Here is a 12,311-nt window from a genome sequence, read left to right as displayed (position 1 = left end):
CTGCTTTCAGAAAGGAGTGCCAGGGATTTGTTTTTTAGGTCAGCACAGGCTATTTTGTTTTAAAACTACAAGAGGGTGCAGCAGCAGAAGTCTCTTGATGGACTTGTTTCTCTTATGCCTCTGCCATACTTCACATACATATCACACAATTAACTGGTTAATCATGCAATAAATTTAAACCAGACACGTGCACAGTATATATTATGTAATTAACTGATAAATCACACAATAAATTTAGACTGGTCACATATGCAAAGTAATTATCATGTCATAAAAGTGTCCTTCCAGCAATAAAAGGAGCCAACAAGCTACAAAGTTAGTGCTTGAGAGTGTGTAACATCTTTATCGCTGGCTTCTCTCAGGCTTTAATTGAAATGTGTGGCTGGGCTCTTAGTAAAAGCAGGTGAAATGAGTGCATGAGTTGTAGGGCTAAAAATATTTTACCAGAAGTCTCCACTTGTTGGGTTCCTTTGAAAGGGAAAAGCACCTCCCGTCAATGGGGTGGAGCTATGTGAGTGGTTGGGAATTTCCCTGCTGCAGGCATATCAACTGCTTTCCTGCTCCCCAGCAGTGTAGATTCAGCCTCTCCTACAATTTACTTTTTTCTTACCTGGGAGACGAAGGTTATGGCAATGGCACGACCAGGTGAAACCCTATGGGCTTTGTCCTGTTGTACTGCTGGTTTGCCCTTCCTGCTGCTCTCTCTCATCCCATGCCCAGCGTTGACGTGTACTAGCCATGAATATTCCTTGCGTGGCATTAAATGCTGCAAGATGTGCGGTCCTGGTAAGTAACCCTCCTCATGTACTGAAACTTGGTCCTACCTCTTAGATGCAGAAGGCGAAGTCCAGCACTTAAGGAGATGGGGAGCGGTGGGGCAATGGGAGCTCTAATGTTCCTTACCTGAGTTGTAGGACAGGGCAAGTGGCTGTTGTAAAATAACATTTCCTAGGACTTCAAGAGTTCTTCCTGGACTGATATCAATTATTGCTGCTCTGCGTAGCAACCTCCAAGAAACCTGGTACCCCCTGTGAGGAGCAACGTTTTGTTCTTTATACTGGCTTCATCTCTCTAGGTTTTTTCCACTGGTAGTTTTGCTTGGTTCAGACACATTGCTAGCAGTGAAGCCACTGTACCATCTCACCCAGCTCGGAGTAGAGTTAAATAATATATAGGTTAACATACTGGTAGAGTCAAAAGTCTTGCACAGTCTGGTCTTAGCCCAGAAAAAAATCTACTGCTGAGCTGATTATTTTTTCTTAATTTCACGTCTCGGGCCAAATTGTTTAAATCTGTTCTAGCCAGCAGTATTCACTGTAGCTATTACTTACGTTTTAAAAAGTCTCTGGAGAAAAATCTCTCCTCTGGAGGGTGGAAGATGCACTAAGAATCTGATGAAAAGCCGAAACTATGGATGACAGGGTGTCTTGGATGTTTCTCATGTGTCTAGGGGCCAGCCCCACCAGCTGTTGTATAGATTTCAGCTTGTGAAAAGGGTTTGCTCTCTCTGAATTTTGCAGAGCTGCAGCTGGTGGCCTTTGCTTGTTTCCTTCTCGCACTTCCTCATATTTGGTAGAAACTGGGGACTGCCTTTTCTCGTAGGTGCTCTTAAAACCAAATGACAGCTCTTCCATCAGCACCAAGGTGGAAAAAAAAGTAATATACGGGTGCTTTAGCCATTTGGATCCCATTGTTGAAATGACTTGCTAATGCAGCAAAACTACCAAGGGCCGTGACATTGGTATCCAAGGGGCAATCGGGTAATAGTGTCTGTAGTCGTGTGAGCCAAGGGAAGTAGGGAGGGCGTACTTCCCACCATGGCAGGCAGGTCAGATCACACAGCTGCACGCTTCTTGAAAGTGTCAATGAAGAAAAAAAAATCAATACGTAATCCTTGCAAGTGAGTTGCATCTCACTTTAAAAATAACTGTGCTTTCTGTTTTCATATTCAGCTACCAAAATGAATAAGGAAGACCTGAATGGGGGTGGCAGAAACTGAAATTGGTGGTTTCGCAATGATAGTGGTCGAAACGGATCCTGACTCTTCAGCCTTAACTTTTAGCAGGAGGTCTCTGTGTTTTCTGCAGTGATGGAGATGTGAGGGCTTCTGATTTCCCTCCCCCACCCAGTATGTGAATCGGGAGATTATTTGCCCCTGATGCCAGCTCCTTTTTCCTGAGATGGATGAGGGGGTTCTCCTTGGCTGGTTAATCGTTAGCAATCTGATCCAGTTCTTGGAGAAATTCTGTCTTTAGATTATGACTTAGTTTCCTGGTAATGCAGGAGATGCAGCAGACAGTGAGTTACTGGAGCTGAGTGATAAGGAGCAAAGATGAGCAATTCCTTCTGGCACCCAGTAAAACTTGCAGAGAAACCTGAGATAAAATGGAAGTGGAAAAAAATCAGTGGGTGTTTCTCACTTACCCAGGGGAGGGGGAAAATGGGGAGCCGGGGGAAGAAGAATGAACTACAGCAGGATTTTAAAAGCACTGAGATGTATGGTGATGGTTGCTGATTTGCAAGTAGCCTTTCCTGTATCTAGGGCCATTAGCAAAATGGGAGGAATGTGGTTTGTGAGCAAAGCGTGGCAGGCAGCAAACCGATGCCTTTTTCTCAACTGTCTCTGGTGCAACTTAGATGAGTTGTTACATCGCTGAGCCTTGTCATCCTGTCTTCAAAATGTTTTTTTTTTTTTAACGTAGATTAATTGCCTACTTAGTGGCGTGAAAGCAAAGTCAGCATATGAAGAGGGTTCTGAGCTCAGCTTCAAATACACAGCAAACCACCCTGTCATTATATAGCGGCGGCATCTGGCAGCCTCAGGTCTTGCAGAAAGCTTCGTGCTCCGTGCCTGTAATCTCAGTAGGATTTTACAGCTTGAAATTAGGGCACAGACGACAATTTAACAAGAGGAAGCGGGCTGTCCACTCAGGCGTTGCTGTGTCTGTCTGCTGGGAGCATGTGAAACAAATGCTGGGGGGCAGGTAGGGTTCAGTCGCGAGAGAGGCAAGTGAAATAGCATCAGCCAGGAGTGAACCGAATAAAAGTGTTTGCACCCACCTCTCTTTACAAGTACGATCTGGTAATTTGTCTGTGCAGCTTGGGGCAAGTGAAATAAAACCAGGACAGAAGAGATGCGGCCAAACATTGAATTTTTTGGAGGCAACAGGCTTCAATCCAATGCCAGGACTAGAATTCAAGATTTGTTTAAACCTGGGGGGGTGCTTCTCCACTCTTCCCTCCCTTATGGGAGATGCTGCTGTCTCCTGTCACCTCTGGGTTATTCATTTAAATCATGACTTCCATCAGCTGCCGTATGGCCGATGTGAAATGAGCTTGTCGTCTTAACCCCGTTCTTCGCTCGCTGATCAGACACTCTAGGAACAAGTAGGTGGGGATGTCATAAATGGTGCTATGATGGTTGGGTCCTGTATCGGTCTCAGTAGGGAAGGTATGAGCCGGGATCACCCTCTGCCTATCAGAAGTGGTCCGTTGAGACTTGTGGGGAAGACGGGACTTAGATGCTGTCAAGCCACTGAGCCCAAAAGAGTTAATGAGTTAGTTATGAAACAAAAGTGGCATCCTTTGCAGCAGAATCTGTTCCCACCCCACCTCCATTTATATTTCGAGAGGACTATATAAAATAGGCCTTGGCCTGGGGGAAGTGGCATGGGGAGTGCTTGGAAGAACTGACTGAGAACAGAATATTGTGGAGAGGTGATGGAGCAATTGTAGAGAGGTCCCTCTTGCAAGAGGGATGTACAGGTTTGGCCTTCTAAAGGTTTCCATTAGCAAGATGCCATTCTGCTAAAGATGGTTATCTACTTCATGCAACTTCCTTTCTAATTTTAGAGCACCCTTCTTCTTTCAGATAGGAGCCCCCCTCCCACCTTTGACTCAGCAGGCTCAGTGGCACAAGTGATCCGCTGCTTAAGTTGGGTTCTGTTCCCAGTGGGTCAGTGCAATTACTCCATATTAGATATGTGTGCCCCTGCCTGGAGAATCTGCATTTATATCCATACATTGAAAAGAGCTGGGACTCCTGGGATCTGCCCTTGACTCAGCGTGACCTTGTCACTCGCTTTCTCTGGGTCCATTTTCCTGTTTGCAAAAGTGGGCTGGTGCTCTGCTGTTGAGTGCCAAGGTAAAATAGATGGGTGGATGCATCTGGGGCAGGGCAGGGTCTCAGGATCACTTAATTCACATTTACTTTGCTTTGAGAACTACAGCAGAAAGATGCCTGCACTGTTTTTAACCACTTAATTGGGGAATGTGACACCGGGTCTAGCCAGCCAATGTGTTGCTCCAGCACTTGGGGCGCCTGCTTATTCTTTGTCTGATTCAATGACTTGGTCTTGGTCCCTGGCTGCAGGTACTTCACTTCGGTACGTGAACATGCACAGTGTGCTGGAGAAGTGGTTCTCAAATGTTTTGGGCCACCAGTCTGCTGTCAGCATCTTTTGTAGGCCACCATACACCCTTGTCTTGAGCTGGTGTGAGGACATGAAAGTGCATGGGGTCCACTACAAGTCACAGATGAGCTGTGGACTTTTCACCATGGCCTTGCAGAGCAGGGCACCGCGCAGGAGACACTAGCCCCTTGTGCCATGGTAGATCTCTCTAAAATAGCTTTGGTTGTAAACTGTGACATTCAACTAATTGCTGCAGAGAGAGGTAATGCTTGACATGCACTGGATGTCAGGCACTGTTGGTGGTTATGCTGGAGCTCTAAATGCACAGACAGCAGCACTGGATCAGAGTCTGCCAACTTCTTCCATGCAAAAGGCCTGTTATTCTCAGCCGGAGGCCTTCACCTAGATGGAAGAGTGTGGGCAGAAGGTGTTTTTATACATTTATTTGGAGGACTGAAAGAACTTCTTCCTGCAAAATATCTATTCCACCCTCAACCCTGGTCTTTTGTATAGGGGAGGAAATACAATACCGCTGCACAGAGACAACAGAAACAGTGTGTAAACCCTGCCAGGATGGGTACTATAAGACTGAGTACAGCGAGGGAGACTGCAAGACCTGCAAAATCTGTAACATCAGTAAGTCAGCTGTTGCTTCTTATAAGCTGCTGCTTATAGAGCGATTTTTTTTCTATAAGGGGTAGGGAGGGCTGGTCTGAATCCCCAAGTGTCCTTGGACCTTTTTTATTTCACTCTCCTTTTTTTTCCTGCTTTAAATTTTTAAAAAATAGGTATTTACCTTCTTTTCTCTTTTCTCTCTACCCCCAAACCCTCTTGCTCCTAGAAAAGGGCACCACAGAAGTGAAGAAGTGCGACCAGACCTCTGATAGAGTGTGCATGTGCACCAAAGGCTTCGAGCCCAGCAGGTTCATGGCAGATGGCACAGCTCCATCGGGTATGTGACACACGTCGGATTCGGAGCATGCGTCCAAGTATAAAGGCCCTGCTGGCTGTTCCGTCAGTTGTCTCTATCTCCCAAAGAGACATGAGATGCAAAATGCTGTTCTGGGACGTTGTCCTAAGAGGTTTTAATGCACTCCTCATTGACTTCTGTAAATGCTGTACAGAGATGGCAAGAAACCTTACAAGGAAACGGGGGGGGGGGGGGGGGGGGGCTGTACTTTTTAAATGCACACTTTCCTTTTTGTAATGACCCAGATGTACATTCCCATTTCCATGCTGTAGTGTGTGTGTCGTGCCACTCCGCAACAGGCATTGATACACAGATGTGAGACCTCTTTGTAGTCATTGCATATTCTGTTTGGCCCAGCTGTTCTCATCTCCTTCCCATTCTACCTTGGGTTTAATGTATTCTTGTCTCTCTTTCAGCATGCTCAGCCTGTTCTGCTGGGTCTTTTTCCAAAGGAGAAAATAGCAAATGTCACCCCTGGACCAAGTATGTATCACACACCCAGGCACATGAAGCATTGGCTTTCATTGATTATTGTCAGCCTGTTGCTTGTATATCGTTCCCTAGCAGGCGGGCCAGGAAACGGTATTCGTGGTGGCTTTAGGTCCCTGCAAATAGGCTATGCTTCAGCTCGTAGAATTGGTTGGCGCGTTGCAATTTGCCTTTTATTCGCTGGCTCTTGGTAAGAGAACCTGCCACGTGGAAATTTCATGTAACTGGAAACAGTTCCACCACCCACACAGCAGAGCCATTCACCAGCACAACGACCCATGTGAAATTTGGAGAAGCGCAGGTTGTAGGAGGAGGGAGTCTAAAGGAGGCCCCAGGAAATCAGTCTGCCGGTGTGTGGGTAGACTGCTAGCTTCAACCGCAGCATCCCTATGGGATTTTCTTTTAATAAAGAATCAGTTTAGTTTCACAAACATAGTCATAGAAGTAGACTTCATAGGAAACAGGGCTGGAAAAGGCCTTTTTGAGGTCATATATTCCATCCACCTACCCCAGGGAAGGGTCACCTGTGCCTACGCTATTCCTGACAGATTTTTGTCTTAAAGATCCAGCAATGAAGAGTCCCCACTCTCTCTAGGACATCTACCCTGCGGCTTAGCTGTGCTTACAGTTGAAAAGTTTGTCTTAATATGACTACCCTAGATCTCCCATTCTGCAGTTTTAATGCAACTCTAACTTATCTTCTCCCCAGCAGACACGGAGAACTCTTCATACGCTTCCCTTTTTCAGCAAACCCCTACCTATTCAAAGACTGTTTTTATGTCTTTCCTCGGTCATCTTTTCTTAAGACTGAAGGAGCCCAATCTTTCCTAGTAGCTCAGGGGTTTGTTTTTTTTTTTCATTTTATTTTTCTTAAAAGACTTCTGGTAGCACAGGTGCCAATAGAAACAATCTCTTCCTCTTTCAATTAAACAAGTGTGCTCCACTGACAACTGTACTGTCATCGACCTATGCATGCTTCAGGAATTCATAGAGTCTTCCAGGACGAACAAAAACTGAATTGTGAATGGTGAAGCAAGCTAGAAAGAAAATCATTTTTTGAAATAAAACAATTACCCCCCCCATCTTGCAAAAATAGCAGGCCCCTTTTTAGACAACATAAAAGCAAAAAAGAGCATAAGCCCCCTCCCTGCCCCCCATGGAGATCATCTTTAAATTAATTATTGTGCCATTTAAGTAATTGCACACAATTGTTTATTCATGGCATTTTTTTGCAGCTGCACAGCGTCTGGTAGGACGATTCTGCGGGAGGGGTCAGATAAAGAGGATGTTATCTGTGGTGACCAGAAGAAACAGGCGACCACGATTCAGAGCCCAGTGTCCACTTCGCATACCTCCGTCACCACCCACAAAAACAGCACGTTGTTGACAGCACTCATGACTCCCAGACCCAAAAACACACTTTCCATTCCTCCCATTCATTGGGGAGATCAGCCAACTGTCAGCACAGAGCCAACCAACTGGGGTAAGAAGAGGGTCTTGCCAGCTAGTAGGTACTACTAAGTCTTGGTGAATCTTCTGTTCTGGTCGGGGCACGTTGGGGTGTTGAAACCACAGTGTCTCGCAGAAGTCTTTTGGGGAAGATAAGCTTTTGATGAACCAGAAGCTGTGTTCTTGGCTTCCAGCTAGCTAGCCTGGTGATGGTTCCTGGACTTCCATGTGCTGTGGCCCTGGGGCAGCCCTGCCGTGGGGACAACCTTGGGCTCGGGACCCCCCTTTCCCACCACCAAGTTTCCATATTTCCTGTCACGGAGCCAAGCGTGTGGAGCGTGTCGTTTCTCTGTCTCTAGCAAGGCCTTAGGTCTGGCTCTGCTGCAGGGAGCCCGGAGAGTTTTCTAGTCCAGGCCAGGGCTACTGGGTCTCCTAGACCCCCTGTTGCAGAGCCAGGAGCATATAGTGTGCGTCTGTGTGCGCACATCTGTGTATGGGGTGAGTAATGGTCTTTTATTTTTCTTCTAGGGCCTTTATCTCTCATCCTTATTTGCTTGACATTGCTCATGGTATCAGGAATGTCTATTCTCCTACTGATTATTCAGGCGACTGGCAAGGGGAGGAAGAAGAAACTGCAGCCTGCTGAGAACGATCAGCGGAGTGAGTCTCTCTTTGACGATAGCTTCTTTGCTCCCCTTATGTCGAAAGACTTGATGGTTAAGGGTAGTGGTGCTCAGCCTTTTGGTCCCACAGGCCAGATGAGTGGCCCAGTGCTGCCCCCTCTCAGCCCCTGTGTACCTGGATTGGTCCCCAGGGGCCTGGCACTGCCTTTGCTCAGCCCTGCACACTAGGATCCAACACACAGGGCCTGGGAATCCCCGTGGGTCCTGAAATTTGGCAGCAGGGGATTGGGACACCACCTCCCTGCCACCAGATTACTGGACCCATGAGGATCCCCATAGGGCAGACAACATGGTATCGCAGGCCAATTTTGGCCTGTGGGCCAGGGGTTGAGCACCCCTAATTCAGGGGAACACCTGGGTTGGTCTGTCAACCTTAGACCATCAATTTCTACCATGCCAAGCACTTTGATCATAACATGATCTATCTGGTTTAGTGGCTTGGTTTTACCTGAAACTTAAACCTCTGCTGGTGGACCTAATAGACCCAGATGCTTGGGAGTGCCGGAGATTTTAGAGTTGCTCTTGATGTGAAGGCAGGTTGACTCAAACAAATTTAACAGGTTTCATGTTGTAGACTCTTCCTAATTTAGATGCCGTGCACTTGGCCATGGAGCAAACCATGCATGTGCCTGAACCCAAGTCTTGCAGTCCATTAAAACTCCTGTTGATTTATGAGTCGGGCCGGTTTGGCAGGACATGTTATTTTATTCACAGGAGTTTTGCCAAACCAGGCTTGAGGTCTCCCAAACCAACCTTGGCTGGGATGTCCCAGGACAAAATTGCTTGGGGAGAAGTCTGTGGGACTGGGGGGAGTCTCCTGGTAATAGTTATATCCTTAAACATCATTTGTCAGAACTGCATTTGGGAATGTATCCCAACAGCGAGGGAACGCTCCGACTCAGGGAAAGCGTGGCTCCCTAGAGCACTGCTTATAGTCATGTAGTCTGTTGCTCTCCCCCTCACCCCCTGGCAGACATCATCCTTGTGTTGCGGGATAGCCGATACGTGTTGTTTAGATGGAAGAGCACATTAACTCTAGGGGCAGAAGCTAAACGCAGTAACCTGGCTGCCTGGGTAGCTAAAGAGTAGCATCCCAGCAAAGAGGGGCCAGACAAACGTCATTGATGCTAATCTTTTGGAAACATTTGATAAAGCCCTAGAGGATAGGTACTGAAATATCCCTGCCCAGCCCCCACATTTGCTCTCCTCCTTGCCTTTATCTTTCCATCGTCCTTCCTTCTCCCCTTATCTTTATTTCATTATCTGTTTTCTTCTGTGCGGTTCTGTGTGTACGAAAGTATTTCACACGTATGAACCCAGCTGACCTACAGTTCAAATCAGCTCACTGAGTAGGAGGACTGGACTTGTATAGTAGGCCATTAAGAAAAAGAGAGAGCATAGGTTCATATACTGTTGAGAGACTCTATATCTATATAGTATTATATAGAAATCATTGTTCTGAGATGCCTCTTAATGTTGCTTCTGTTTACGGACAAATGAGTTGGCTAGGAGTTTTTCTTTCTTCCCCCCACTCAAATGAATGGGAGTTTGTGACTAGACAGTACTGTTTGATGGGTGGGCTCTGCATTCGCAGCTAGCTAGAAGCATGGCTCCGGGCTGGCCGGCTGATGGTAGCACCAATAAACAATGTTCCCATTATTCCCCACACCTATGCAACTGAGGTGGGATCCCCAGTCTTGGCTGGCCAGGACATCGCTCTGTCTTGGTGGTTCCTGTCTGCTCCTGTGTTCATGAAACAGAGAGCTCCTGGGCTTCCTTTTCCCTTTCTGCTTTGTACGATGTTTCTTTACTGTGTCTTTCAGAAGGAAGGAGCTGTCGCATTCCTATCCAGGAGGAACAAATTGACTCCAATTCCAGCCTGATCAAAAACTGAGTCCCCATCAGGCTATCACGTACTGCATTTCTGAGCCAAGCAACATTAACCCAGCAGTGTGACAGCTACTCCCTGTGCGAAGGAATATTCTGCGGAGATATGTATATACCAGTGTGCTTGAGTGTGTGAGAAGGTTAAAAAACGAGCTGTACCTCTGAGTGTACTTGAGCGACCCTCAAGTGTCAGGCCGTGCACGTTTATTTTGGAAGCACATGACTCTTCATCAATCAGACCAGGCCTGCACCTACAGCACCGGGTGCATCAGCCCAGTTCACCTAGCAGGCCTGGCTGAATTTGGACAGCGGCACCCCTTTGGGGGTCGGTAAACAGCCAGTATTCATTAATCAAAAGTATTATTTACTTAGGAATATAGGAGCAGGGCCTTAGAGAGGAAGAATTTCAAAACCAAAACCTGTCTATGTGCATGCCTACCTTACCTGGAGTCCTACCGTGCTATGATGGGGACCTACTCAGGCCTGGTTTTCCTAGCTGCTCCCACCAGGCTCATGTACCCGACTCATTTACCAGTCTGGTTGTCCTGTTGTCTCTTCCCTCTTCCCTCTGTTAAGGAGCGTCCCCTTTAAATCCTGCTCGATTTATTGTTCTCAGGTCTTGGCCTCAGCCCAAACCAGTCTTGTAGGTTGGCTGGGGATACAGAATTGGTGAAGCTATTCATTCTGGCATCTAACAGCTTATAGCACATAACAACTCTAAGTGTTGGCTGAGCGGTTGTGGTTATCTGACACGTCCTCCCACTCTTGCATCCTGACAAATGGTTCTTGTGTACATTGCAGTGACCGAGCCAACAGGTAATTTATGAATAAGTTATTAATCCTACTGTAGGTCAGCTCCAGATTTCTTTGTGTGTGTATGTGTGTTTGTGTGTGTATGTATTGTGGAAGGAGTCTTTATACGGACTTGTATAAGGGAAAGCAAATTCAGATACTTAGGAACATTACTGATGGAGACTACAGCTTAGGGGACAACTTGCGAGTACCATCTGCCTTGACGGAGGGCCTTAGTGGTTGGTGTTTGTACCACTGCATCATCTGTAAGCTCCGCATGCCCAAGACACACCTTTTTGGGCTTCCTGTTTATGTTCCTAGGCAGCACAGCAAGCATCCTGTTAGGATGGGCACCTGCAGCGTGCATCTCCTCAGCCAGGATGTGGTCACATCAACCAAAACTGGACGTAAGCTGTGGTGTTCTGGGGCAGGCAGCCTTCTTAGAAGGGACCCCTAGAAAAGGGTACAAAAGTGAGGTGATGTCTAATGGGAGAAGAGGATGAAGGATGGAGTAGACAGAGTGCAAAGCAAGTGCAGAAAGACTTCTTTTTTTTAAAAAAAAAAAAAAAAAGGAAGGGAACGAGGAGATGAGAAAATTTCCACTGGAAGCATAAAGAACGACTGCTGAGCTGGGTCCTCATTGATTGCCTTCTTGACTTACACACTCAACTGCAGCCTTGGTGTTCATGCAAGACCCTGCAGACCAGCAAGCCTAGGTGTGGAGGGCTTGCCTGCCCCTAAGTTCCCTACACTGAATCTCTGTCTCGAAAGGAAGAAAGAAGCTTCCTAAACTCCAGCGAACGCTGTAAACCTCACAGGTGCCTTGAGGTTTACAAACGGTGAGGCCTGGGAGGGTCTCCTGCCACCTCACCCTGCCTGTAGCTCTGTAGGTGAGCAAGGACATTCAGTAGCACTTGTGCTTTCAAACACTTCTTCTCCAAGGGACCTTGGCAAACTCTGCTCTGCAGGAGGATGCCTTTCTGCTCTCGTTCTCATTCTTGGGAGCGCAACTAAATTGTGTATCTGTGAATAATTAAAATAGCACGGTGTGCTTTTTGTTTCTTTTTGGGGAATCGACGGGTTTGATAGCACAGCAGTGATGTTTCTGGGCCTTCTGGATGTGGCGCGCACAGTTCAGACTCAGGCTGTCAATCTTTATTTGAACTTTCATTTTCAGAGGATGGTACCAGGGGAAGCCCACGCTCGGAAAAACTAAATGAGCTCAGTCAGCCTGGTCCTGCTTCCACTTGAAATCCAATGAGAGTTCTGCCTCGGGAGAAGCAGATTATGCAGAAAAATGCTACATCAGTTTCTAAGGGTATTCATAGCGGCGAGGTTGCATATCTGCCACGGACGATTTATTTTCTAGGACCTAAATGAGATTTAAAATCAGTGGGAATTTCCCAGTTAAAATCAATATATTTTTCTGTAAATAGCTTTTGTTTTGGTTTCATGTTCCTCAAATTGAAAAAAAAAGATGCTATTGTATAACTCAAATATTTTTCATGTTCAAGTTTAGTGTTTTATAGGTAGGTAAAAAGAAGAATCTATATTTTGTATACACAGTAACCACTGCATCTGCCAAGATAGGCCGAAGGAAACAGCATCAGGGAGCCCAACAGGTGCCTG

The 12,311-nt window shown here is 46.5% G+C and overlaps 1 protein-coding gene across 1 annotated transcript; it reads left to right on the top strand.

Annotated features, from left to right (window-relative positions):
* Window positions 1-535: 535 nt before the first annotated feature.
* TNFRSF4 (TNF receptor superfamily member 4) lies at window positions 536-11,227 on the top strand. The gene is made up of 7 exons (XM_019511819.1): window positions 536-786; window positions 4,926-5,048; window positions 5,254-5,364; window positions 5,799-5,865; window positions 7,107-7,354; window positions 7,849-7,980; window positions 9,827-11,227. The coding sequence occupies exons 1-7, from the start codon at window positions 627-629 to the stop codon at window positions 9,895-9,897; spliced, it is 912 nt and encodes a 303-aa protein (XP_019367364.1). The 5' UTR covers window positions 536-626; the 3' UTR covers window positions 9,898-11,227.
* Window positions 11,228-12,311: the final 1,084 nt, after the last annotated feature.

Source organism: Gavialis gangeticus, unplaced genomic scaffold (assembly GCF_001723915.1).
Source record: "Gavialis gangeticus isolate Ggan-Ray unplaced genomic scaffold, GavGan_comp1, whole genome shotgun sequence".
Classification (NCBI taxonomy): Eukaryota; Metazoa; Chordata; order Crocodylia; family Gavialidae; genus Gavialis; species Gavialis gangeticus.
Note: the sequence above shows the minus strand (reverse complement) of the source record. Positions and strands in the feature narration are given on the sequence as shown.

Bases quoted from the DNA above. Each gene is read 5' to 3' on its own strand.
- TNFRSF4 (XM_019511819.1), top strand. From the start codon at position 627: ATGGCAATGGCACGACCAGGTGAAACCCTATGGGCTTTGTCCTGTTGT. The intron at 787-4,925 runs GTAAGTAACCCT...TCTTTTGTATAG, and splicing joins CTGCAAGATGTGCGGTCCTG to GGGAGGAAATACAATACCGC. The intron at 5,866-7,106 runs GTATGTATCACA...ATTTTTTTGCAG, and splicing joins AAATGTCACCCCTGGACCAA to CTGCACAGCGTCTGGTAGGA.